Source organism: Lepidochelys kempii, chromosome 8 (assembly GCF_965140265.1).
Source record: "Lepidochelys kempii isolate rLepKem1 chromosome 8, rLepKem1.hap2, whole genome shotgun sequence".
In the NCBI taxonomy this organism is placed as follows: Eukaryota; Metazoa; Chordata; order Testudines; family Cheloniidae; genus Lepidochelys; species Lepidochelys kempii.
The window spans coordinates 54,353,262-54,378,956 of record NC_133263.1 but is presented as its reverse complement, the minus strand read 5'-3'; the positions used below and the strand labels follow the sequence as shown (position 1 = coordinate 54,378,956).

At 48.2% G+C, this 25,695-nt stretch overlaps 1 protein-coding gene across 1 annotated transcript in view; it reads right to left on the bottom strand.

Moving 5' to 3' along the window:
* The window catches only part of RGSL1 (regulator of G protein signaling like 1), a 33,228-nt gene extending 9,884 nt beyond the window's left edge, over positions 1-23,344 (bottom strand). The window contains exons 1-15 of the mRNA XM_073358106.1: positions 23,284-23,344; positions 19,433-19,515; positions 17,158-17,232; positions 16,229-16,358; positions 13,265-13,369; positions 12,830-12,991; positions 10,067-11,067; positions 8,850-8,912; positions 6,158-6,389; positions 5,607-5,675; positions 4,682-4,789; positions 4,102-4,210; positions 2,884-3,077; positions 1,629-1,746; positions 212-308 (exon numbers count right to left, since the gene is read on the bottom strand). Of these exons, the coding sequence (XP_073214207.1) occupies positions 212-308; positions 1,629-1,746; positions 2,884-3,077; positions 4,102-4,210; positions 4,682-4,789; positions 5,607-5,675; positions 6,158-6,389; positions 8,850-8,912; positions 10,067-11,067; positions 12,830-12,991; positions 13,265-13,369; positions 16,229-16,358; positions 17,158-17,232; positions 19,433-19,515; positions 23,284-23,344 (2,607 nt within the window). The remainder of the gene's footprint in view (positions 1-211; positions 309-1,628; positions 1,747-2,883; positions 3,078-4,101; positions 4,211-4,681; positions 4,790-5,606; positions 5,676-6,157; positions 6,390-8,849; positions 8,913-10,066; positions 11,068-12,829; positions 12,992-13,264; positions 13,370-16,228; positions 16,359-17,157; positions 17,233-19,432; positions 19,516-23,283) is intronic.
* Between the last annotated feature and the right edge of the window lie 2,351 nt (positions 23,345-25,695).

The window sequence follows — 25,695 nt, the reverse complement described above, 5'->3', positions numbered from 1 at the left end:
CTGTTTGCACAGATGAGCTTACAGCCCAGGGGCTCTACACATTAACTCTCTCGTTTTGGACAAAGACAGTTTGTTCTGCAGCCTCGCATGACCCCTCAGCCCACTGGCATCAACACATCCACAGAGAAAACAGCCCCTCCCCACTCTCGGGCCTGTGCTATGGGATCTAGCTGGGGTATCAGCAGGCGGAGTGCAGGCCATCCTTACTTACCAGCTTGTCCGTTATGAAGGATCCCCTCCCCTGCCTCGTGACAAAGTGAGTGTCTAAAATATCGCTCCCAGGGTACAAGTCTTGGTACATCTTAAACCTGCCAGGATGGGAGAGTATTAGAGAAAGCAGTGGCAACCAGTCAGTCAGTAAAGCAATGGACTTCAATGCTAAGAGGAGACTGGCGTGAAGGCAGAGACAGGGAGGAGAGAGGTAGTGGGGGGAATGGCGGGCCCAGTCCCAGAATGCTCAGTGACCCTGGATATCACTTCTATTGCTATAGTGAAACCTGATGAGGAGGGTGAAACTGATCATCCTCTGATCCCCTCCTCACCAGCTTCTGCTGCTGCAGGGGGCTGCTATTTATGGGTAACACCAGCAATGCAAGGACCAGCTCAGCCTGCCCCTTATAATATATCACAGACACACTTGTGAATGAAAAGTTATGAGCCACCCTGCTGTCCTTATACAGGTAAAACCCTTGTCGGCCTCAATGAGAGCTGTGCCAGAATACGGACTCAGCACTCTGGCCACTGCTTAGGTGTATCCTCCTACGGAGTATGTGTGTGTGTAACCTCCAGCAAGCTTAGCAACAATGCCACTGGCCTCTCAGGAAGTGTGATGGGGCGTCCACCCCTCACAAGGCTGAAACAAGCTAAAAGGGGCCAATTAACCTTACAGGCTGCACCTGGAGGAGAGCCAGGGATGGAAAAAGCCTAATGGAAGATGAAGCCCAGCTAGGCATGGGAAGGCTGGGCTTGAGTAAAGCCAGGAAGCTGAGAGCAAGGGGGGGCTGCAGGGAGGGGCTCTGCAGTCACTCCCTAGAGAGAAAGGAAGTTGCCTAGGGACAAGGAGGAGTTCGAGGGGGAGTGTAAACTCTGGGATCCTGTCCTGGACTACAGACTCTGGCAAGAAGCTCAGAGGGGGCAATAGGCGCTGGGAGCAGAGGAAGCTTGGGCTGGTAAACCCAGAGGTGGGCCAGGAGATAGAGAAGTGAATTAGGAAGGAGCCCAAGGAAACAGCAACAGAGTCAGAGACTGCATAGACTGTGGTTGTTAGGCACAGGGTCCCTGGGCTGGAACTCGTAGTATTGGGCAGGCCTGGGTTCCCCTACCAGCCATTGGGGAAGTGGCACTGGACCTGGACTTGGCCTGAAAGACTGACTGACATGGCATATGGACAGCTTGTCCAGTGGGACTTTAAGACCCCAGAAGGGGAGGACCAAATAGTGACCTGGCTGTAAGGCTGAGTCACGAAGAGGAAGCACCCCAAGTCCCAGAGAGATAGAGAGGCCATGGTGCAGGCAACTGCGGAAAAGGGGCACCAGACCAGGCGAGAGAGAATCCCCAGACGCAGCCACAAAGAGGCACCCCAGGGGTAAGTGTACCCCGTTAAAGTGAAATGAGCCAGGACTACTTACCATTTCTCTTCCATTGCTTTCAGGACAAAGCTCTGTGCTCTGAATAGCATGGAGCTGGTGACCAGGCTCGCCTTGGGTATATCTCTGATGATGGAAGCTTGGCACTGCAGTAGTTCCTCTAGAAAAGTCACACAGTCACCTCCTCTCATCTGCACCAGACATTCTTATCATTGTAAGGACCTCCTGAGCCCTCCATGAATTTGCATCCCTAGTGTTCACAAGGTCCAGGAGCTCCATCACCATCACTATCCCCTCCACCACATTTGCCCAATACATTTTCCCTCCTTCCTTGGCATTTTCCCCTTTTATAATATCACTTTTTAATCCATGAAGAAGTCTGCAGGCCACGTAAGTACCAAGGCACCTCACACACTTTGCAAGTGACACTACTGAGCTCAAAACATCTAAAGAAGATACAGTAGGGAAGAATAATTTCCTCCACTGCTAGAATCACAGGGTGAAATTCTATGCAGGAGGTCAAACTAGCTGATCATAGTGGTCTCTTCTAGAAATCTGTGTGGCAGTAAGAGCAGGAACCTCAGGAAACAGCGAGATGAAAATTAGAGTCCCCGAAGAGCAGATGCCCCACTGGTTTGGGCAGTGAGAGCTGGCAAGGTCCTGTGCACTCTGCTACAAGCTGGATCCAAATCTTGCTGCAAGGTCCCTGGATTTAGCAGCATTGTGGTACAGCAGACTGGAAATGCCTACTGACAGCTCAGACCTTCTGCCTCCACTAAAGTCCCATTGTGGTGCTGGAGTGATACAACAGCATCGTAAGCCAGCCCTAGGTAGGGCAGCTGAGGATGCTCCCTGTGGTCAAGAATCCTCACCGATTTGCGTACAATTGTAGCAGGGAGAGTAGCAGCTCCGCCACAGCCTTGCTGTGTGCCCACATATTCCCCATGCTGGAGTAAGTGGGCAATGCGCCGGCTTCCCCTCCCCTACCAATGCACCAACCAGTTGAGGTGGTGCAGGGGGTTGTCCTACCTTGCTGTGGGCAGGCCCAGCCACAAAATTACTATTTCCCTCCCACCCTGGAGCAATAGGGAAGTCGGGAGTGAGTTGTACCCCACGGGTGTCTGTGGCACAATGCATGTCCGAGCCACTCCTGGGATGGTGAGCTTAGGCGCTACCCTGTGCCCAGAGAAATCACTCTAGGATGGGGCATCCCTTTCCCTAGTAACCTTAGTGGGTAGCCTAGATCACATTTGCCTTCCTGGGTAGCTGAGATCTGTGGAGTAGGGAGTCTGCGTACCAGCAGGCACTTTGTTGTGGAAGAAATTCTTGAGGATACTGTTGATCAAAGCCCTCTGAGCCTTGGGGTTGGACTCGGCGCTGAGCTTCTCCACCGCCTGCCAGAAGAGCAGTGGGGCTTCAGCATTATGTTGTTTGAGGAATTGCCTGAAAAACTCCAGGTGGCCGGGGTTGTGCAGCACTTCCATGAGATACCTGGTGGGGAGGAGGCACTGGGTGAGGATGCAGCACTATGGCAGGGCACTGGACCCTGATCAAGAGCTGGAGCCCTGCACCCACATCTCCATTGGCACAGGGAGTTTTTGTCAGACTCCCAATGATGGTGAGAGGGTAGAAAGCTTGGGGACCTCAGCGCATGGGATCTGATGAAGGCACTGGCAGAGTACGTCTTCTCTGTAACAAGGGAAAACAGATGTGTGCCTCCTATCCAGCTACTGATTCATTGAGAACCACGTGACCAGATGAATCCACCCATCACTCAACAGCATCAGTGGAATTTACCACACCTGGCTGCCACCAAAGGGAGCAACTGAGCCAAATACTGACCTGGGTTACACCAGTGTAAATCCTGAAGCCTGTGGAGTCATTCTGGATTTACACTGGTGTACCAGACAGCAGAATTTGACCCAATGGCTCTGGGCCTTCCATGCTTAACAGAAGATCCCAACCAGAGAACTAAGGTGGGAGCAAGGTTAATTTCACTAGACTTCAGCTGTGCACTTGAAGGCATCTGCCCTGACTGCCTTGGAACCCACAAGTGATCAGCAGCACCCAGGCCATATACTGGCCCTTATGCTGAAGGAGTATCAGCTCAGCAGGGAATCAAACTAGACAGGTAAGAGAAATAAATGAATGAGGGGAGGAGGAAGCTTTATTAATGATGCTCAACAGTTCCACCTGATGGGTAACTAGTAGTGATTCAGCCCTCCAGGCTGAATTGGATGTTTCCTGTACAAGTAGATGAGATGTGAGATTGCATATGAGGGTGTGTGGGGGGAGTGGGGGATACAGAGTTTCTTCCCCTCCTCCCCACATTCCACGGCCCAGATCCCAGCTATATCAATGTCTCTGTCTGAGACAGCCCTACTCTGAGGCAGGTGGGACTGCTTCCACAGGAAGATGAATCAGATGGCAGGTGTTTGGGGGGTTAGAAAATGTGACGCCAGAGAGAGTGGAGGTGGTAAAAAGGAGAAAAGCTCCATGACGCATGGTGCTGTACCTGGGTCTTAGAGAGGGCTTTTTTAATATGGGGATCCCCTTCTTCATGAGGGACAGACTTGTCTTGCTCGAGCGAACAGTCTTCCTCACTTCGCATTCAAGATCGAACGCTGTTACAGAGAGAAGAGATGTGGGCCCATGGTTACTGGGAGCCATGTTGCAGAGAGCACAGACTTACTCAGCCTCCAGGTGGAGGAACCCAGAGGGCTCTGGGCAATCTCCAAACCCACCATGATGACATTCATGTCACGAGGCCAGCCCAGAAGAGCCTGTGCTGTGGGAGCTTGTCACCTGAATATGGTCAGGTCCCTTTGGGGTTGGCTGCTGGGAAGTGTTCCTTGTCCCTGAACTCTGGGAAAGGGTGCTGGAGTGCAGGCCTTTCTGGGGGGCCAGGACTCTCCTCTCCCACTTCCTTCTGGAGATGATCACCTGAACCACAGGAAGCAAGTAGGTGGGCCTCTCCTCAGCCTAATCCTCTCAGGGTGCCTTCTGGGCTCAGTCCTTCAAGGTTGTGTCTGCTGTTCTCTGCCCATGAGTTTGTTTTAAGTCTGCCCTGGTTCTAGCCCCTCATAAGCACTCACCAAGGGAGGGAAACATGCGGCAGAAGAGCTCATAGTCCTCGCTTAACAGCTCTACAGCCATCGAAGGATTCCTGAGGGTCAGCTCCTCGAACGTCATGCTCCTGTAGTCTGATGGGGCAGAGAGAAAAGGGGTTGGACTAATCACTCGTTCCGCCTGTGGTTACCAATCAGCCTTGGGAAGGTGCTTGAGGAAATAATTCATGGTGTTATATCCACAGGAGTGCTCGTCTTCCCACCCGCCCCCCTGATTCCTTCTCTATCCTGCTCCTTTGACTCACCACTGTGATGAGCAATGACCAAGACAGGTGGTCCACAGAAACTCAGGCTTCACCAAAACTGCTTAATAATGACAGGTTTAGTAACACTTGGCACTTTCCAGACATTACTGAAGTCTCCCAGCCTCCCTTCAAGACGTGTGTTGCTGTTCCCAGTGTACAGATGCAGTCGATGAACCACAGGGAGATTAAATGGCTTTCTTCAGGTCACACAGTGAGCTAAATTAATCCAAGGGTCTACAACAGCTTTCGCCAGCGTCGAATCTTGTGCATGGCTCTAGGCAGCAGAAGTCCGCTGGGCGAGAGCATGTGGCACTGCTACAACCTCCCCTCTACTGGGGGCCAAGGCAGTCCAAGACGTGGGATGAAGCCAAGGCAACTGGCCACGGGTCTCCGTGCGTTCCTGCTGCGGCCTCCACCCGGTGCAATGTCCCAGGATGGTGCAAAGAGGCACAGTTTGCTCCTCCTGTCCCAGCATGAGGGGATCTGATCCAGTGAGTCATTGTCAAAGCTGGAATTACAACGCAGGCATCCCTGACCTCAAAGCCCTGCCCCTATTCCATACTCTCTTGGGCATATCATATGGGCTTCCACTCCATATGTACCTTCAGACACCCTACACAATGGGAGACGTGTATCGTCAAAATCACCTTTCACCAGATCACCATAGTGGGCTGACATCTCAGCCAAGTTTGAATTGTCTGCCATCTCCCTCTGAGCTGTGTTCAAATAAAGGGTCACAAAACATGGCCCGCATGTATTTTTCGCCACTCTTTGTAGAGAAAAGCTGAACAAAGAAAGACTGCAAAAAAGGTTTGCTGTGAGGCTGACGCCAGGCATGGAAAATTTCAGCCCCAAGTATCAAAGTTCAAGGTGGCTGCAAGCAACAGAGCTTGTCCAAAAAATGCAGAAAAAATGTTGCTGAAAGTTTTAAGACCCTTTTTTGGAACACTTTAACTCTAGAAGCTGGTTGGAAGAACAGCCACCATTTTTGCAAAATAATGTTGTCAACTATTTAACGTTTTTTCCAACCAATAAGCAGCTGAAGAAGGTCTGCTAGAGGGAAACCACTTTTTCCAGGTTTCCTATAGGGATCACTGTAACCCTGCCTACACTGTGTATTTCAGTCTTACTCTAGCTTGACATGAGTGCCTCCCACTCAAATGACTGTGTCCAAGCCCGCAGAAGAGACTCCCTTTACCTGTCTTGCGCACAACAGGCTCCAGTTCAACCTGGATCGATCCCCCTTTTGTGAGATCCTGAGTGGCTATGAATCGCCAGTGCTCCTCTGAGAGTGTCTCGAAGTCCCTCACTCCACATAAGGCTTGGCTCAGAGTCAGGGATTCGTTTATCCTCTTGGCCAGCAGAAGGTGTTCATCTTTTCCATAAGTCTCCTCTTCTCCCACAGGCTTCTGGACCTTGCTCCTCTGAGACTACAGCCAAAAGAGTGGAGAATTATTGCTGGAGCCCAGATGACATTCTCGAAATTGCTACGCGAGAACACACCGGCAGCTTCTCCGCTGGCGTGAGCACCAGCTGCATTGCACAGCTAGTCATGCTGTAAGATGGTCACAGTCATACTGCGCTTAAACGCGAGTGGTTGTTTTTAGTATAGGCAAGGCTCGGACAGTTGCTGGTGCTGGATGCTTATATTGCAGTAGCACACAGAGGCCCCATTGTGCTAGGTGCTGCACAAAGCAACAGTCCTTGAACCGAAATGCTTATGATGTAAATATGCAAAAGAAACAAAGAGTGGGAGAAAGGGTGTGCTATAATCCCCATGTCTTACATGGGAAACTGAGGCACAGAGCAACCACATGATTTGCCCCAGGTCACACATGGAGTCTGCGGCAGAGCCAGGAAATTAACCTAGGTCTATTGAGTCTGGTGCCTTAACCACAAGACCACCCTTCCTCTCCATTATGTAGGGGAAACCCTCATAATGCACCTAGTTGTATAATAATGTGGAGGACAAGGTAGAGGATGTGTCTTCCTGACAGCAATTGATGATCCGGATGTGCCCTGAAGCATGAGAATTGTTAGCCCTTGAAGTGTAGTCTAATTTAGAGTATCCAGTAAGTAACATAAAAAATGCTCATATCATTCAGACACTGGCACACTCATGGCATTTTATTTAACTCATGGAACAAAAAGTGCTATTGGGAGAGAAACAGCCCATCCCTGTGACTGGCTGAAACTGCTGATGCACTGCATGACACCATGAGCCCAATTCTGCCCTCCTTTACGCCTGTGTGACCTCATTGGCTTCAGCAGAGTCTCTCCCCTTCCCCATGCAGCCAAACTATATCCTTCAGGGCCTGCTGCTGGCTTCAGGTTTGGGCCCTTAACCATTAAGTGAGCAATTTGGATGCTTCACAAGGCAACAGGACTAGAATGTCCTTTACCTGAAAATTTTAAGATATGCCCACAAGCTGCCTGACCTATCCCTGGTGCTACTCCACCAAATTCCATAGCATGACACCAAGGACGAACTTAGCCCAGTTGCTTCATACCCTACAGACCTCAGGGTTTTAGCACCGGCTGAAGTGCTAATTGCATTCATGGGCCAATTCTGTGATCTGAAAGATAATTTCCCTGTCAAGGGATACTTAAGTACCTGGCTAATTAATTTACAACCATTAGAATTAATAAGGGCCAGATTTTTAAAGGTATTCAAGCATTGCTTTGCTGAGTGTTGCAAGGTCTAACAGAGTTAGGATGCTAAATGTCATTTTTAAAGGGACTTAGGAACATTGGAGGCTAAATCCCATTGACTTTGATGCTTACATGCTCTGTATATCCCACCTGGTGCCTGGCTGCATCTTTAGGTACCCAAATACCTTTGTAAAACTGGCCCAAGATCAATATTTTCAGAAGTGGCCATTGGTTTGGGGTACCCGGCTTAAGAAAACGAAGGTCTGATTTGCAGCCAGACACGCTAAGCACCCAAGGAAAGGGCGGCTGCAGGTGCTCAGCACCTTTTAAAGCCAAGGCCCAGGTATCTCAGGTTGGAACCCAAAACCGAGACACTCGAAAGGAAACATCAGTTTGCAAATGTTGGCCTCCGTTAGCAGGGTGGCCCATGTGGGTTCTGCAGGAATCCAAATAAACCTGGATATTTTAGCACTTCTGTTTGAAAGTATGTTTTTCAGAGGCATTCTTGCCTCAAGGTGCCATTTACGGGGCTGGTATTCCATGAGATCTGGTCTTCTTGTGGAATTTCAACCACCAGTTCAGAGCAATGCCACGGGAAGAGGAGAACTCATGTAATTTGGTTCCTTAAGGCAGTGAAAAAACATGTGAAAACCATAAACACAAGTAAAGCACAGTTAAAACTGCTAGCTGCCCCTCCCATAATGAAGGCCTTTACTGGCTGCAGGGTCACCTGTCTGTGTGTGCAGACTTTTTTCTCTTTGTGTAATAATGGCAGCACCTGCTATAAGCAAGGGAAAAGAGGTGGGTCCTTAAAGAATGTATCAGTTACTCACTGTATTTCCTACCCCTGGTTTGTGTATGTGATTGGAACCTTGTTGTGTTTCCTGCCCAGACAGGTTATTTTTTTTGCTACTCTTGGGTAGTTTTTGGTCAGGCAATTCTCCGGACAGCTCTTGCAAGGCCTCTTTCAAGACACCACCAATAGGCTGCTAAATTTCAGAGGTTAGTGGCTAAGGAATTTGGGAACGCTGCTCCAAAGAGCTGGAGAGAGTGTCTGTTACACACCCACCTACATGCACACACAGAAATATTCACACAAACCCTTCCCCAGGTGTGCACAGTCATTGTATGCTCAGAACACATGGGTATGCAGTGCACAAAGGGACACAAACATCCTCAGGCACACCGGCCAGGGGCCATCCTTCCAGTCCCTCAGCCGCATCACAACCTCCTCTTACCACAAAATGAAGAAACGTTTCATCATCATCAGCAAGAAAGTCATCGTAGAAGAAGCTCAGTATCTGATAAGGCAACAAGAACATGCTTTGTAAGCACATGCTTTGAAAGCTCTCAGCTTTCAGTTTGCCAGGGAGTGCTTTGAAAAACCAGTGTAGTGCTGGACTAATACCCTCCATGGATGCAGGAGTCTATTGCAGAGCCATAAAGGACAGCCCAGGTGGCCCAAGAGTGGGCTTGCCCCACACTACCCTGTCCATATGCCTCAATGCTGACCTGGAAGGGCCATGGCTAGGGGGAAAAGGGAATTCATTCTCGGTCCTTGGCTAAAGGGCCAGCTGAAGGGTGTTTTCAGTGACGTAGACTGAGTTAAGCCCATCAAGTCATTTTGCATAGGCTACCCAATAGCTATGGTTATAATGGCATTCAGTCACAGATTACATCACACTGAGAACACCAGCCTCAGTGTGACAGGATCCCTAGCACAGTTGCCCACACCATCCAGCCCCCTGGCTCACGTGTCTTTATTGGCTGGGCACACTGACCAGTGAGCTCCCCACTCACCTCTACCTGGTCCACAGAGCATGAGCTAAGGTCTTGGAATCAGACCATGTGGAAGGTCATTTTTAACTTGAGGCAGCACTACCTCTGCCAAACAGAGAATAACATCTGCTGCGTCCTTGGGGAATTCGGATTCCTGACCAGACAGTGTGCAGCATGGTGTGCTCTTGCACCTCTACTCTCCTTTCTCTGCCTCACTTCTGAACTGAAGCACCATCCTCATTAAGTAGGCATTAAGCTGCTTTTGCAAAATCTACATTTGGGCTCGCAAATGGGTAGCTGCTCATCTAAGTACCCATGTTGCATGCCCCAGTTTCTGTTTGCAGGTGTAAATCAGGCACAACAGCTGCCTACGCAAGTTTTGTGAGCAAAATGTAGGTGCTAACCTTTGAAAGTTTAGCCTTTTGTGTTTCTGGGAATAATCCCTCCTGGAGTGTCTGGTTCAGAGTTTGACCTCGTACAATGGGACCTTAGAAGTCAGAAGCTCCAGGTACTGTGTTTGCATGTGTCCCGTGCACATTGTAAAGGGATCGTCAGGCACCAAAGTACTCAGTTTTGCAATGTTACAAATGACTTCCATTCATGCATAGCAGCAGCCCAACACTCTGAGAATGTCAATCACACTTCCCAGCATTAGCATCATGGCAGCATTTCCTACCTTGCAAATCTCTTCCTGTGCTTTTAATATCCAAGGAATGACCTCTCCAGAAGGCAGAAGATCTTGCAAGTTCCTGAGAGTGTTCGGCTTCAGGGGAAGGTGCTGGCGGTTGCTTTCTGTTAAGTAGATCTCACATATCCTTTCACCCATCAAATGGCGCAGGAGGAAGCTGCCTTCTTTGCTGGAGCTCAGCAACATGTGCAGAAAATCCTCCAGATCGTGCCACAGATCCAAAAGATGAGTCTCCACAGCATAGTTGTTGCTCTTCAAGAACTTCCCGAAGGGACGGCCAGCGCAGCTGTCGGCATTAAGTGCCCAAGGAAGGAAATCCAAAGAAGAAGAGGATTTGACGATCTTTTTCAGGGCTAGCAGTGAAGGCAGCTGGGCAATGGGTGTAGAAGTGCGTACATCAGAGAGGCTTCTCCTTTTGCCAGTCTCCTCCAGTTGAAGAGGCAGCTGGGCATTAAGGCTGGGTGTTTTGAAAGAAGTGGCCTCTTCCATATCTTTAACAGCCCTTTCTGGATCTTGTGCCCACACAGAAGTCTTTCCCAGGGCATCCTCTTTTGGAGGTGGTTGCTTCGTGTCTGTCAGACTAGTTGTACTCCAGTCTGAGCTTGGCTGCCCCTCAGGCTGCAGCCCATGTCTTCCGTGTTTCTCTGTTTCTTGAGGTTGTCTTCCACCAGTTACGAGATCCCAGATCTTCTTCTTGGCTTTTTTACTGGAGTATGGCTCTGACATAGCCCGGCTGTTCCTAATACTCATTGTGTGTGCAGGAGACACTGCCTTCTCCTTTGAGCCCACCTGTAATAAACGCTCTTGGTATTCCCACAACAGAGGCTGGCAGGCCTCCTCCTTCTCCATGTTCAGCTTGCAATGAATGAAGAAGTTAGGGAGCCAATAACTTTGGATCTTAAACAGGGCTACTTTCTGCATCTCGCTCAGGATCTCCCTCCTGGTGCTGATGTACTGAGGGTGCCAGCCTGAGATCTTCAACAGCGACTCTGAAAAGGGCATGGAGAATTGTAAAAAGTAAGGGCTTAATACAGAGCCCACTGAAGTCAATGGCAGTCTTTCCGCTAACTCAGTAGGCTTTGGATCAGACCCTGCAAGAGTAGGTTCTTGAGAAGTGATGAGTAAATACGGCAGGGGAGAGAGGAGTCCTACAGCCTGCACAGTGCTCCTCATTCCATTATTTCGTATTGCAAGCTGCACATACACAAAGCTATTGCAAGGATGTCTAATTTTAATGACTTTTTTAAAACTTGGATTTTTGATTGTGGTTTATCTGTTCCATGACAAAGCAACACATGCGCTGTGGCCGTTTTTGTATACGTGCACAATCCCGGCATACAGCATGGCAGTCAGCAAGCAAAATAGCTCACTGCTTCCAGCCACAAGACAATGGTTTAAAGCAAGGGGAAATAACAGCAATAATAATACTTTGCATTGTAGAGTGTTTTGTAATCCACAGAACTCAAAGCACTTTATACAGGAAGGTAGAAGTGCATTACTGCCCACTGTTTTCCAGATAGGTTAATGCAGGCACAGGGACTAGCAGTTAAGTGACTTGACCTAGGTCACACAGTGACTCAGTGGCAGAGTCAGCAGCTGAATGCAAGCTGACTGCTTTTCAGCCCTCTGCTCGGTACATCAGACTCCGGCTGCTCCACATACACCTTCATCTAGAAAGGGCCCAGTGGCAGGGTCATAACCCCACCAGGGCTTTCTGTGAGTTAACGTCTTAGATTAGCTTGACTACTGTACCAGTTTGATGATGGGCCGCACAAGCCCTCACCCTGGCTGAGGTGGAATAACTCTCTCAAAAGGATGCCAGGACCAGTCAGTCTCCAGTTTTTCTCACTCCTGTGTTTGCCCTCTCTGCTCCACCACTTTCCTTCAGTTCTGCTCTGGAACAACTCCCCTCCCTTGGGTAAGAGAATGGATTTCATTTCCATCTCCCGTCAGTTCCAGTCTCCACCACTGCTCCTCAAGCCTGAGCAGGTGGAGGAATGGCCTTCTCTGGGGTGAAAGAGGTATTTGGTCTATGGGGGGTGCGTGAGCCCCCTGTTTGGGGAGGCTAGTTCCTGGCCCGCCCCCTTTGTCCCACCCAAGCCCCCAACCGTGGCCGCAGGATCCCCACCTCAGCCACCCTGAGTCCTGGCCCGCCATCCGGCCAACCTGCCCCAGCCGCCTCAAGTCCAAGGCTGCAGGCCAGCTGGCCCCAGCTGCCATGGCTGGCCTGAGCCCTAGGCCGCTGGCCCACCTGCCCCAGCCATTGAGAGTCCCAACCCACCAGCCTGCCCACCCTAGCCCCAGCCCCAGTGCCTGCTGGCTTTGGGGGAGAGGCTGGGCGAGGGTGGGAAAAGGAGCAGCATGGGTGAGGCCATGGGGGAAGAGCGGGATGGGGGAGGGTGCTTCAGGGTGGAGCATGGACGGGGCCACGCCTGGCAGTTTGGGGATGCTTAGCCTCCCCTAGCCTATGATACCAGCCGCCCATGATTTGGTCACATTGTTCATTGAGTGCTGGTATCTCTGGAACTATGAGATCTCTAACCAAGTGATACTGATGTCCATTCTGCAAGGTGGAGCTGTACGAACTGACTCCATGCTCATCAACTCCCTAGTTGTAAATACAACCCCATGTTTCTATCCCCAGCTCTTCAAGCCAAGCGTAGGGTGCTGGACATGACCAGAAAGTGAACAGATGCACTGAAGTCTTGTTGCTCCTGGAAGTTTGGATTCTCAGTCTCAAATTCTCCTTACCAATGGTCATGCTGCAGAGGCTGACCACTGTGGAGCCCTCCTGCAAATGCGTGGCCCTCAGCACTTGGAGCAGAGACAAGTAGAGATCTCGCTGGGCAACATCTGACTCGTCAATCTCCAAGATCCTTTCTGCAGCAAGCCAGAACTTTGTCAGCTCTTCCCCTGTGGGTCAGACACACAGCACAATGGTTAATGGCAGGGAAGGAATGAGAAAGTGGGGAGAGCGTGCAGGAGAGACATCCCCTGAAAGCATTGCTGATGAGACAGGCAGGTGCTATTCTAAAGTAGAAGAGTTCTACTTTAGTAGAACTACTTTAGTGGCCCCGCCTTAAAGTTACATATCCCAATGTCCAGATGCAGGGATTGCCACTCTGCACAAATGTATGGCTACATAGGGAAGTAGGGGGCAGTACGAAGGAAGCTCTCTATGGTCACCTGCCATTCCTTGGATGAAAGAACGAAAGCGCCACATTCCCCTGCTACCGCTAATGCACTTTTCGAGCAGCCATTGATCTGCACTCTTCCATTTCAGCATCTCTGCTGCAAGAGAAAGTGAAAGACATCACATCAGAAAGGACTCGAGCATGTGCATGTGCAAACACATCCCTATGCTCGAATACTTTCTGATGTGATGTGAAATTCCAGTAGACCCCTCTAGAATCCTTCAAGTGATCTTTGTTAGTTTCTGCTGGAGGACCCGCAGTGCCAGGAGCCAGCAGGCCAATGGACCCTGGCCCTGTTCCAAAACCTAGTTGCCCCCTGGAACAAATAAGAGCCAGTTGCAAATGCTCAGCTGGAATTCCCACTAGTGATACCCAGCACATGAACATATGGACATGTAAAACCACACACATGCCCTCCACACCCTGCCATCTCCTTCTCTGAGTTAGCCCGTCCCTGCTCCCATTTTTTATCTTAACTGGGGCTTCCCTTCAAATCTTCCTGGTGTTGAACATTAAACCTAGGTTGCAAGAAGAAGCCTGAGATGCAGAGGAAAGATCAAACTGGTGTGAACTTTGCTCCTGTTGACTTTATAATACGAGATGAACATGGCTCAGCTATCTTTGCAGCTCTTCTGATAATGACATTCTGATTCTGAGCTTTTGTTGAACCACATGGACCAAGTTAATCCATGGTATAACCCAAGTTTATCCAGGATGTCTGGACCTTGTGCTGCAATAGCCACCCAGGCAGAGCAGCTACTTCCCCACCTGCAGGGAATTATGTGACTAGCACCAGTTGGGATAAAAGGCTGGAGTTCAGCCAGAGAGTGACTGCTGCCTGGGAACCTGGGGAGGACTGCACCAGCTGCAAAGTGGGAGGAAGCAGTGCAAGGAGCCAGAACCTCCAAGGACAAAATGCTAGAACCAGCTGCTCTTTGAGAGGGGCCTGGAGGTCAATGAAGGTAGGAAGTGGCCCAGGGAAGCAGATCTTACCTGCTTAGTACAGGGTCCCTGGGTTGGAACCCAGAGGAGAGGGAGGCCCTGGGTTCCCCTCCCTGCCTCCAAGGAAGGGGATGTGAAAGCCTGTCTGATGCAAGAAAACAAGAACTAGTGATCCCGGTATGGGGCTAAAGACTTGGCATAAGGTCATTGTACTGTTTGTTTGTTAGGCTTTCTATTACCCCAGAAGGGGTGGGATGACACACCATGTGGCTGGAGGGCTGAGTTATGAGAATGGACAACCACTACAGGCTCAGAGTGGCCATCAACAAGGGCCACCAGAGTCCAAGAGGCTTCTACACTGTGCCCAGTCATTAAAGGTGCACTGGCTGGTGGGTGACCTTTCTACACCCAATGACTGCTTTAAATATTGGCTTCCCTGGAGTTACACCAGATTAATCTGGCCCTATGCGTTTGTGCCCCATGAAACACCAAGAGGATCCTGTTTGCCTTTCTCCCATTTGTCTTCACTTTCAACAGCTTTCCATTTCCCTGGTAAATGGGCTGTTGCCCTCGTGTTTTGGGGTAACACTATGGCCCAGATTCAGACCTGCTGCAACTATGACACAGACTGGCTGGTTCACAGGCTAGGACACTATTTTAGAAGCATAGGACACAGCAGACAAGAAATAACGCACCAATAAGCCTAAATCAGGGCTATCTCCTGACCCACCAAACCTACTATACGTCACTGGAACAGTGGGACTCCCAAGGGCATATACCATTTGTTTCTATCCAGAATCGTTCAAAAGATGTCATTTTTAAATGGTTGCTGCTCCTTCAGATGAGGAAAAAAACAGGTCATCTCAGGACATTTATAACAGAGGATTATTTCAGCATCTCAAGCATCATGGACAGTCCACTTTTGGGTGCAATTCCCATCAAGATTTTAGGGAGAAATTGACTGGCTGGTGACTTTAATGGGAGTGTGCAAGTTAGACTTGGGTACAAGTGGTAAATGATTTTAAATGCCAAAAAAAGGTGTAAGTGGTGAAGTGGGCAACTTGCAGCAATTTAACCCTCAGTCATGGGCGTGCAAAAGGAATGTAACTTATGGAGAGGGGGAAAGGAGGACTGGAGCAGAACAACCAACTACAGCAAGTCCCTTCACTTTGTTCTGTGCTCTTCTGATATTTGCTTTTTCTGCTCCATGTTTCAGGGTATCATTTGTTGCACCCCTTCTGCATGCTCATACTGTCAGAGTCCCCTTCCTGTAACCACGGTTTATAGACCAAAATAGCCTCCTCAGCACAGAGTGACCTCGCAGGCAACGTAGGTGTGGGGCCACGCTAGTAGAGGTGGAGTAACTGCACATAAAATTCACGATTGCACCACTGCTCATGCCCGTAGTAGCTGAGTGACTCCTAGAGGAACTGCCAGCAAATTCTCTCTCTCTCTCCAATATCTGCCTGTTTCAAGCCTGAGAGGAGCTTGAAAAGTAAAAGGAATACGATCTTTTTATGTGTGAATTGAGCACATTTGACCTGGAATCACTGAGACAGAATAGAGTCCTCAGGTGTTAAGGCCAGAAGGGACCAGTCTGACTTCCTGCATAACACAGGCCATAGAATTTCACCCAGTGAGTCCTACATCCCGTCCACCACTTCTGGTTGAGCCAGAGCCTTGCTTTTAGAAAGACATCCAGTCTTGATTAAAGACCCCAAGACTGAGAAGTCACTGGGTTCCAGTGTAAGTTGCTACAATAAACAATGCCCCTTTTGAGCCTTTTTCCCGTTTACAAATATTTTCCCCTACACAAATGAAACCATTTACAAAAAATGCAACCATTTTATAAGCACGATGACCTAGTTCAGAATGCGTCTCCAACTCTCTAAACCTCAGTCAGCATGCACCAGAGGTGAGCACCTTAACTGAACGGAGTCAGGGTACAGCACTGCTGACGTGTGAAATCCTGCCCTGCATTAAAATGTTTGTGCTTAAGGTCACCTCTGCTTACCTGCCTCCTTGGATCTAATGAAACTGAGAAGCTCCTGACAGAGAATGTAATGAAGACACAAGTTGGTTTTACAGAAGTGCGGCAGCCGGTACTTTTCCATCCAGGTCAATAAGCCTTTGTACTTTGGCACCTGTATTCCCCCCAAAGATTGATTAGACTGTGAGGAATGATCTATCCCTGGTGTAGCTCCATTGACCTCATTAAATGAGAACCCATTAGGGCTTGGGGCCTGTAAGACTCCCAGGGCTCAAAGCCTGGTAGGACTTGTTTTTCATGACCTTTTCAGGGTAATGAACATTTTGTGGGACGTAAACCCCATTGATCCCAATGGGGTTACACCTAGGGGGACAGGGATTTGCTTCCTGTCAGTGAAACCAATGGGAGGAAGAGGTGGTGATGATGCAGCTGGAGCATCGGGGAAGCAGGGTCCCCAGTGAGAACAGCAGGGATCAATAGTGTCAAAGCACAGGCAAATCCTGCTTGTAGCAGTGGAGAGGAGAGACCCTGCAGGAGGTGGCTTAGGGTGAAGGCTCCTGGTTTTGCCCTATCCTGTTTAAGGATGGAATGTTCTGCTCCACACTGTTCTATCAAATTCAACGAAACTTCTGCAGATGGGGCCTGATCCTACTCCCCCTCCCCGCCCCTAAGTCAATGGGAGTCTTTCCACTGACTTCAAGGGAATTTGGATCAAGCCCCATGGAACTTCCTCAGGATCAGGGCCTTGATCACTTGTGCTCCTGATTGTCCCCAGGATTCACAAAGAACATGATTCCCTATGTTAAAATAAATCAATTAATGGAATAAACATGAGGAGGGGACAAAAGGGAAGGAGAGTCAGCCTTGGAAATCTTAAACTCTAGTTGTTCTGCCCATCCCTGTTGTAGAAGGTAACAGCCCTCCACTGCATGCTAAGAAGGTTATTGCCTCACCAGGTAGCATGGTAACTCTGGCCACAGGAACCACTGGCAAATGTTGGCCATGTAAATGGGTGTCTGGCCAAAGACCTGTGAAGAAAGAACAGGAAAGAAGTGAGAGAGATTGGGGTGTGGGGGAGGGGCTGATTAGTGGAGTCAATAACTCCTCCTGGAAAAGCCATCTTTCCTATAGACAATCCTCACCACTTATTCTTCCAAGTCATGCAGAGTTCTTCCAACCTTTCTTGGTAAGCAGCAACACTCCTCAGACACAATTATTAATAATAAATTAAATAGCTGTTTAAAACCAAAGTGATGCACCCCTCCCTATAGTCACTGTTCTCAGTGTGTGGTCTGTGATGTATTTGTATTACAGCGGGGCCTAGGTACCCTAGTGTTTTAGTGTTGTATGTACAGGGAGTAAAGCCCCTCCCCTACAGGGCTTACAGTCTAAACAGACAAAGAGTGGGAGAAAGGAATGATTGCTCCCACTTTGCAGATTAAGTGACTTACTTAAGGTCACCCAGGAAGTGTGTGGCAGAGCCGGGACTTGAAGCCAGTCTTTGGGAGACTTAACTCACAAGCTCATTCCTTCTCTTCCATGAGCTCTGTCCTACTAGGCCCAAAAGTAGCCATTTTAGGAACAAGCTCTGGAGAAATTTGTAAGGCAGAAGGGATTCCTAATTCCCACCAGCAGTCACAATTTCTGTTTGACATCTCTAAAGACATCACCTCCAGCAGTTCAGCACCCGTCCAAGCCCGAACATCTACACTACTATCTTTTAGCCCCATGGGACCCAGTCAGTTGACCTAGGCTCTGAAACTCAGTACCGGGGGGGTCTTTTATTGCAGTGTAGACATACTCAGGGAAACTGATGGTGCTGGAAGTGGTGGAGTTGAGTCTATATTTTCACTCTTTCTGATCAGTATTGAATCATTGTCCAAACAGGCTGTGATGCTGGCAGGCCAGGCACCAGCTCTTGCCAAGGCTTCAGGCATTAGCTAAGAACAGACAAACTCATAGCTGGAGACCACACCAATTCACTTATGTGTTAGTGTTGTTCAAAATAGGTATTAGTGTTATAAGTATGTATGTATGTTTAGACTCTACAGGATGCTTACAAGTTGTTGCATGCGTTAATCTCATTTGTAATGTCTGTATTCTATGCTATAAGGAAATAGGTAAGGTTTGCTTTATGGCTTTGAAAATGTTTGCTCTAAACTTGTGAACTCATATGAAAAGAGTGTTTCTCCTTCACCCTCCACCGCTTGTCCAGAAGGACCATCAAAATCAGATGGGCCATCAAGGAACATCACAATACAAAGGATTGGTAAATGGCCCTATTGCACCTGGGAACTGCCATGTGCAAGACCTGTCCTATGGACTTGGAGGCTGAATGAAGGAAATAAAAAACACAAACACAGGAAAACTTGTCATTTCTTTGCTATTCTAAGTCTCACTGGGAGACTCCCAACTGAGGCAGAAATCCCTGGGTCCACCCTGGAAGACATCTTGAATTGACAAACTACCACATCTCTGTCATCTTTGGGATTTAGATTGCAACTCATTTGTGCATATATGGTTGCTTGCTTTATCCCTTAAATAACTTTCTTATTTTGTTTTTCCTTGTTAATCAACCTTGAAATTCGTTTATTACAGGATTGGCTATAGGCATTGTCTTCGGTGTGAGATCTAAGACACAAATTGATCTGGGGTAAGTGACTGGTCTCTTGGGACTGGGAGCAACCTGAATATTTTGTGATTTTTGGTGTAAGTGACCATTTATCATTAAGTCCAGCTTGTCGGAGTGGCAAGATAGACTGGAGAGTCTAAGGGGACTGTCTGTGACTCCATGGTAAGACTGGTGTAGTGATCCAGGAGTTCACATCTGTTACTGGCTTGGTGAAATCTTACTTGTAGAACACACCACCAGTTTGGGGGCATCTGCCCTGTTTTTGACAGTCTGCCCTGAGGTAGGCAGTCCCTGTTGTGAGCGACTCCAGACAGCACGACACAGGCACTATGTGCAAAAATAAGGTGTTATTCCTTCTGTGCTGCCCAAAGTCCTGCTTGGATAACTACATTCTGCCCATCTAACCCCCTCCCCCCCGTACATAGCTTGCAACAGCTGACAAAATTACATCCAAAGATGCATGCCCATGGAGCAGGGGTAGGGATAGCTACCAGAGCAGTACTGGCCTGAAATTCACAGGGTTCCCTAAGACCTGCAAACTCACGGAGGGTAGAATCCAGAAAGAGAGTGAGCTAAACTGTAAGATGGAAACTTACGGGGAGATTCAGGAATGTGTTGAAAAAATCTACAAAGACTTCATCTTCCAGCAGAACCACCAGCTCCTTGGAGGCTATCGTTGCTAGGGTTGGAGAAGAGAAACGGTTACCCAACTTTTGTTACAGAGAGGGAGAGAAACTGAACCAAAAAATGAATTTTAAAACACTAGGGTAGCCCACTGGGGAGTGTTATAGGGCCCCCTCTGTGCTAATTACAGGAGGTATGGATGTGTTAGAGCCACAATTTGCAAGCTTACGCTCAAGCTGCAGCTCACACCTTTAGCTCTGGAAGTTCCCAGTTCAATCCCTGGTAGTCTTCATACTAGGAAAGAGAATTGTTTAAAACGGTTCTTAAATAATTCCTTCTAAACCCAGTTTAAGGAACACAAAAGGAGGAGAATGTTTAATAGATTGGGTTCCTGTAACACTGAAAACTCTAAGAACACCTCCACAAGAGGCTTGGGAAGGGTGGACAAGTTCTCTCACAGTACACTGTGGAACAATTCCTACAGCTGCTCAAGTTAGTGAGGTGCTAAGAATCCTGGGCTATGCCCCAAAATTATCATTGTGCCTGACCTGGGTTACTGCAATGCCAATGTGGACACAGCTGTGACTTTAAGCACCCCCTTGTTCTCACACTACTGCAAAGATGTTTGTACAAAATATGCCTTGTAAGGTATCATTTGAAAACTAATAGCAGGTCTATAGAGGTGTAAAAATCATGAATGGTATGGAGAAAGTGAATAAGGAAGTGTTATTTACCCCGTCACATAATACCAGAACCAGGGGTCATGCAATGAAATTAATAAACAGTAGGCTTAAACAAACAAGGAAGTACTTCTTCACACAATGCACAGTTAACTTGTGAAATTTGTTGCCTGGGGATGATGTGAAGGCTAAAAATATAACTGGGTTAAAAAAATTAGATAAATTCATGGAGGATAGGTGTATCAGTGGCTATTGGCTAAGATGGTCAGGAATGTAACACCATGTTCTTGGTGTCCCTAAACCTCTGACTGTCGGAAACTGGGACTGGATGACCGGGGATGATCACTCGATAAATTGCCCTGTTTGGTTCATTCCCTCTGAAGCATCTGGCACCAGCTACTATTGGAAGACAGGATACTAGCTAGATTGGCCATTGGTCTGACCCAGTATGGCCACTCATGCTCTTATGTTCTAGCACAATGGTCCTCATTGTAAAATGCATGTATTAATCTAATATGTGAAGTTATGAGTTCCCTCTCTATAAGTTTACTAGAAGATGCGTAAGAAGACAGCCTAGATAAGCAGGTCCGTCCTAGACAAAGAAATGAGGGTTTACCTGAGTTTACCTATTAGTCATTAACAAAGCTATAAAGCAAACCATCCTGGGTTGTCTTGAGCCTGAACCCGAGACACATAGAATTAACATGGCTCCTACACACCAGAGAGACCAAATCCCCAGGAGGCCTTTCTAACCTTGAGAACAAAAACTATTATTTAGGAATATAAGGAACAGAGAGAGATTCCATTTTTAGCTTTCACCTAAGACAAGAGAAACCAGTACCTTGTACATCTGAGGAAGGGTCCTGACTGAGAGACAGCCAGCCATGCCGGAACAAGAGCAATTGGTGAGCGAAACCTTGCGAGGTAGAGTATTAGACTTCTAGATGCATGTTTTCACTTTTGTTTGCTTGTAACCATCTCTACCTTTATTTCTTTTGCTTGGCTTCACTTAACCTATGTCCTGTTTGTAACAGGGTTTACCAACCCTGCACTGGGCCAATGGGGTGGGACCAATCACTGTGGGCCCAGGAAGCCACACCCCCTTACCCCTGCTACACATGCTCCAGGTAGATGGGACAGATAAAAGGAGACATCCCAGCTCAGTCTGGGCTGGCTGAGGAGAAGGAAGGATGTGTGTTGCAAGCTCCTGCAGAAACACCTGAAACTCCAAGAGGCAAAAACTGTGGACCAGGATTAGGCTGCAGACAACCAGACGACCACAGAGATTTATGGGGACACCGAGCCGCTGCCAGCCAGGAAGAAGCCTGAGGTGCACCTTGCGGTAGGAAGTGACCCAGGGAATGTAGTAGAAGTGGATGCTTAAACCCTTAACAGGGAATTTCCCAGCTTCATAGGGCCCTGAGTTGGAACCTGGTGGAGCAGGATGGGCCTGGGTTCCCCTACCTCTCCGCACTTTCCACTACATGTGACTACTGTTTGTTTGCGCTACCCCGCCCAGGGGCTACAAACTGACTGTTTGTTCTGCCCTGCCCAGAGGGTCAGAACCCCCAATTGCTATTGCCTGTCCCAACCAGGAGGCTCAGGGGCCATACACTGTTTGTTTGCCCTGCCCACCCAGGGGCTACAGACTGCTTGTTCTGCCCTGCCCAGGGGCTGCAGGTTGATTGTTTGCTTGACCTCGCCAAAGGTCCTGAGCCTGCCTTGTAGCAATATCTGATCCCACAGGGAGTCCTGATGACTGTGTGATGGGGTGTACCAACCCTGCACTGGGCCAACAAGGATGGCCCCTTTTGACAAGCAGGATTCCCCCATCACATTGCTAATAAAGTTGTTTGTTTTAATCTAAATCAGCCCAGTGCTGTGTTGAATTTAAGTGACTATTAACTTCAGTTAACATGGCAAGCTGCTGGGTATTGTCTCTCTGAAGGAGCAAACAAACCTCATTTCTCTGAGTAGTCCAGGAGAGGGCTGGACCTTTCAGGGCAGATCGTTTTGTACAAATTCAGGATTGGAAGTGCATTGGGGTCATCTTGCCAGGAGTAACCAAACCTGGGTGGGGCTGTTGTGTTGTAGGCAGGCTGTTGCAGTCAGAAGCACTGACCCAGAGCTGTGCAGCACACAGACACTCAGGATATTGCATTCTTGTCTGGTGGCTGTTGGTGTCCAGGCTATGACCCACAGCAGCAGAGCATTTAAGCTATCCAGGGTTACAGGGCAGGCAGTGACATAATCCCTTACTGGTCTGGATTGCACCCCAAAACATGACAGTGGCTACATGGGTATGAGTTGAGTGTGGCTGCATAGCGTGGACACTTGCGGGTGGGCGTGGCTAACCAGGGTGCCCATTCCTGGGTCCCCGGACCTGTGTAAACTCTGCAATGAACATATCCTGAAGAAGGTTTTACGTAGCCAGAGTTTGTCCCAGTGTGGGATCCCAGTTTCTGAAAGGTCAAAGGGCAACGCTTGAAACAATTAAAGAGCCTAGCTCAGGCACAAATAGCATTAGTACTGTGAAATCAATGAGTCAGTGCAGGACAAAATAAAAAAGAGACACTGTGGCTGACTGCAGGAGAGGACCAATCCCAAAATAGATTTTAAAACTAAAACATCATGTGCCAGAACTCCAGCTGGTGTGGATAGGAATCACTCCTTTGACCCCCGAAGCTACTCCAGCTTACACCAGCTGAGGAACTGGCTCTGTAAATTGTTACCCTTTAACTACTTTTCTGCAGAGCACGCTAATAAATTCCCAGAAACCAACACAGGTCAAGGGACAAGAGAGACAAAGTGACTCAGGTTACACTGACAGTGATTAACTTCAGAAACTCCATCCATCCAAGGATCGAAAGGTACTATACGAACATTATTAATGAAGGTATTATTATCCCTGTTTCACAGATATGGAAGTGAGGGACAGAGGCAAGATGGGCACCTAGAAAATGTGCACTCCAAATTAATGGATACTTCTGAAAGCTTACACTTAAGTGACCAAGATCACACAGCACCTCTGTGTCAGGCAGGAATGGAACCTAGATTTCCTGAGTCCCTGGCCTGTGCTCCCACTTTTCCCTCTTTAATTGCTTGCTAAGGCCTCCAGCAAGAGTGTGTTGCAGGTAACTCACCTGTCTTGTTCATGTTTCCCCTGTCCTTGAGATCTTTGTTGTCACTGCCAAGCAAGACCATTCTAGAGGGAGTTGTTCCTTTGTGATGCGTTAAGGATTGCTGCTCTGCAGAGTTCCACGTGGTACCAGCTGGTGAAAGTGCAATGCTACTCTGAAAATGGCACTGCGGAAGTCCCTGTGTATCATCCGCTCATTGATCTCTGATCAAATCTGGGATCATTACTTTTCTAACTGCAAACCCTACAAATGTACCTTGGGAAGCTCAGCATCAAGCTGGGGACTTTCTCTCTCAAGCATCATCCCCTGTAAGAAAGATTCTGAAGGCCCAGAGTAGGCCCTTAGTGACCTCTGTAACCCTTTTGTCTTCAGATTAGGCCATCACCTGTCCTCCGGCTTCTTAAATGGTGTAAAGACCTTCCAGTCCTGTCCTGTAGCAAAATCAGCTTCCAACAAAAAACATTTGCTGTGGAAGCCACAGAGGAAATACTGGATCCTAAAATACAGCCAGTCACTTCTCTTGATTATGGTCACAACCCTCCAATGAGCTTTGTCCTCACTTCAGGAGCTCACAGTGCAGGAGCCCTGTTGAAGTCAGACTCAGCACAGAATCACCTTCTACCCACATGTGCCAGGGAAGAGAAGAGCTTGTAGGGAGTGTGATGGGTTTGATCACAGAAACCCCCTTGGGACTGTCACCTGATGTGCTGAGACTACCTCTGAGCCCGTTTTCCCTGCTAGTTTGGGCCTCCAGAACCCTCCCTTGTTGAGCCAGATACACCAGACTGCTCCAACACAGACCCAGGGTCTGAACCACATGCCCCAAAGCTGCAGACTTAACTGAAAACAGCTTAAGAAGTGCTCCTGTCTCCAGCACCCAGACACCCAGCTCCCAATGGGATTCAAACCCCAAATGAATCTGTTTTACTCTGTATAAAACTTATACAGGGTAAACTCATAAATTGTCCACTCTCTATAACACCAATAGAGAGATATGCACAGCTGTTTGCTTACCCAGATATTACTTACTTACTTACTCTGTGTTAATTAATAAGCAAAAGTGATTTTATTAAATATAAAAAGTAGGATTTAAGTGGTTCCAAGTAATAACAGACAGAACAAAGTAAGTTACCAAGCAAAATAAAACAAAACGCGCAAGTCTAAGCCTAATACATTAAGAAACTGATTTATAGATAAAATCTCACCCTCAGAGATGTTCCAATAAGCTTCTTTCACAGACTGGACTTCTTCCTAGTCTGGGCCCAATCCTTTCCCCTGGTACAGTTCTTGTTAGCTCCAGCTCAGGTGGTAACTATGGGATTTCTCATGACTGGAGCCTCCTTTGTTCTGTTCCACACCCTTATTATATAGCTTTGGCACAAGACAAGAATCTTTTGTCTCTCTGGGTCCCTAACCCTCCTTCTAAATGGAAAAGCACCAGGTTTAAGATGGATTCCAGTACCAGGTGACATGGTCACATATCCTGTGAGACCCCAAGCTTTCATTCTTCTTGGCCTGACTCACAGGAAGGCTTGCATGTAAACAGAGCCATTTACAACCAATTGTCCTAGTTGATGGGAGCCATCAAGATTCCAAACCCCCATTAATGGCCCACACGTTGCATAATTACAATAGGACCTCAGAGCTATATTTCATATTTCTAGTTTCAGCTACAAGAATGATGCATTCATACAAATAGGATGACCACACTCAGTAGATTATAAGCTTTGTAATGATACCTTACAAGAGACCTTTTGCATGAAGCATATTCTAGTTACATTATATTCACACTCATTAGCATATTTTCATAAAATCATATGGAGTGCAACATCACAGGCAGCATCAGCAATTCACCACCCTGGCTTCTGAATCTCCGCTACTGCTCTATTCTTTAGGTAGCCTGGCTTGCCAGCTTATACTTCAGGCTTCGCCCACTCTCGGGCTGCAAGCTGGACTCCAGTTCAGGCTCCAAGACCCCTTGCTGCCCATGCAATGCAGGGAGTTTGCACTGTAATCCAGTTAGCTCTCCTTTATGGGGAAAGGTGGAGAGGCAGCTGAAGGCAGGTCCCAGAAGGGCAGGGAGACTAAAAATGATATGTTGAGTGCCAGGCAGCTGCAGAATGGTGAATTCCACTGCAAAAATGCAGAATCCTGTGGCATCTTGGAGAAATGCCATATGCCATGGTCATCTAATTGTGGAATCCACAGGGGCTAGTCTGAGATGAGTGAGGCAGATCACACCTCTCTGAACTACTGGTTCAGGCTGCCTGCAAACTCAGAAAGGTGCTGCTACGACGCTTTACATTAAGGGCATGTCTACATGTACAGCACTGCAGTGACGAGTGAAGACGCTCTATGCGGACAGGAGTGAGCTCTCCCATCGGCATAATAAAACCATCTCTGTGAACAGCAGCA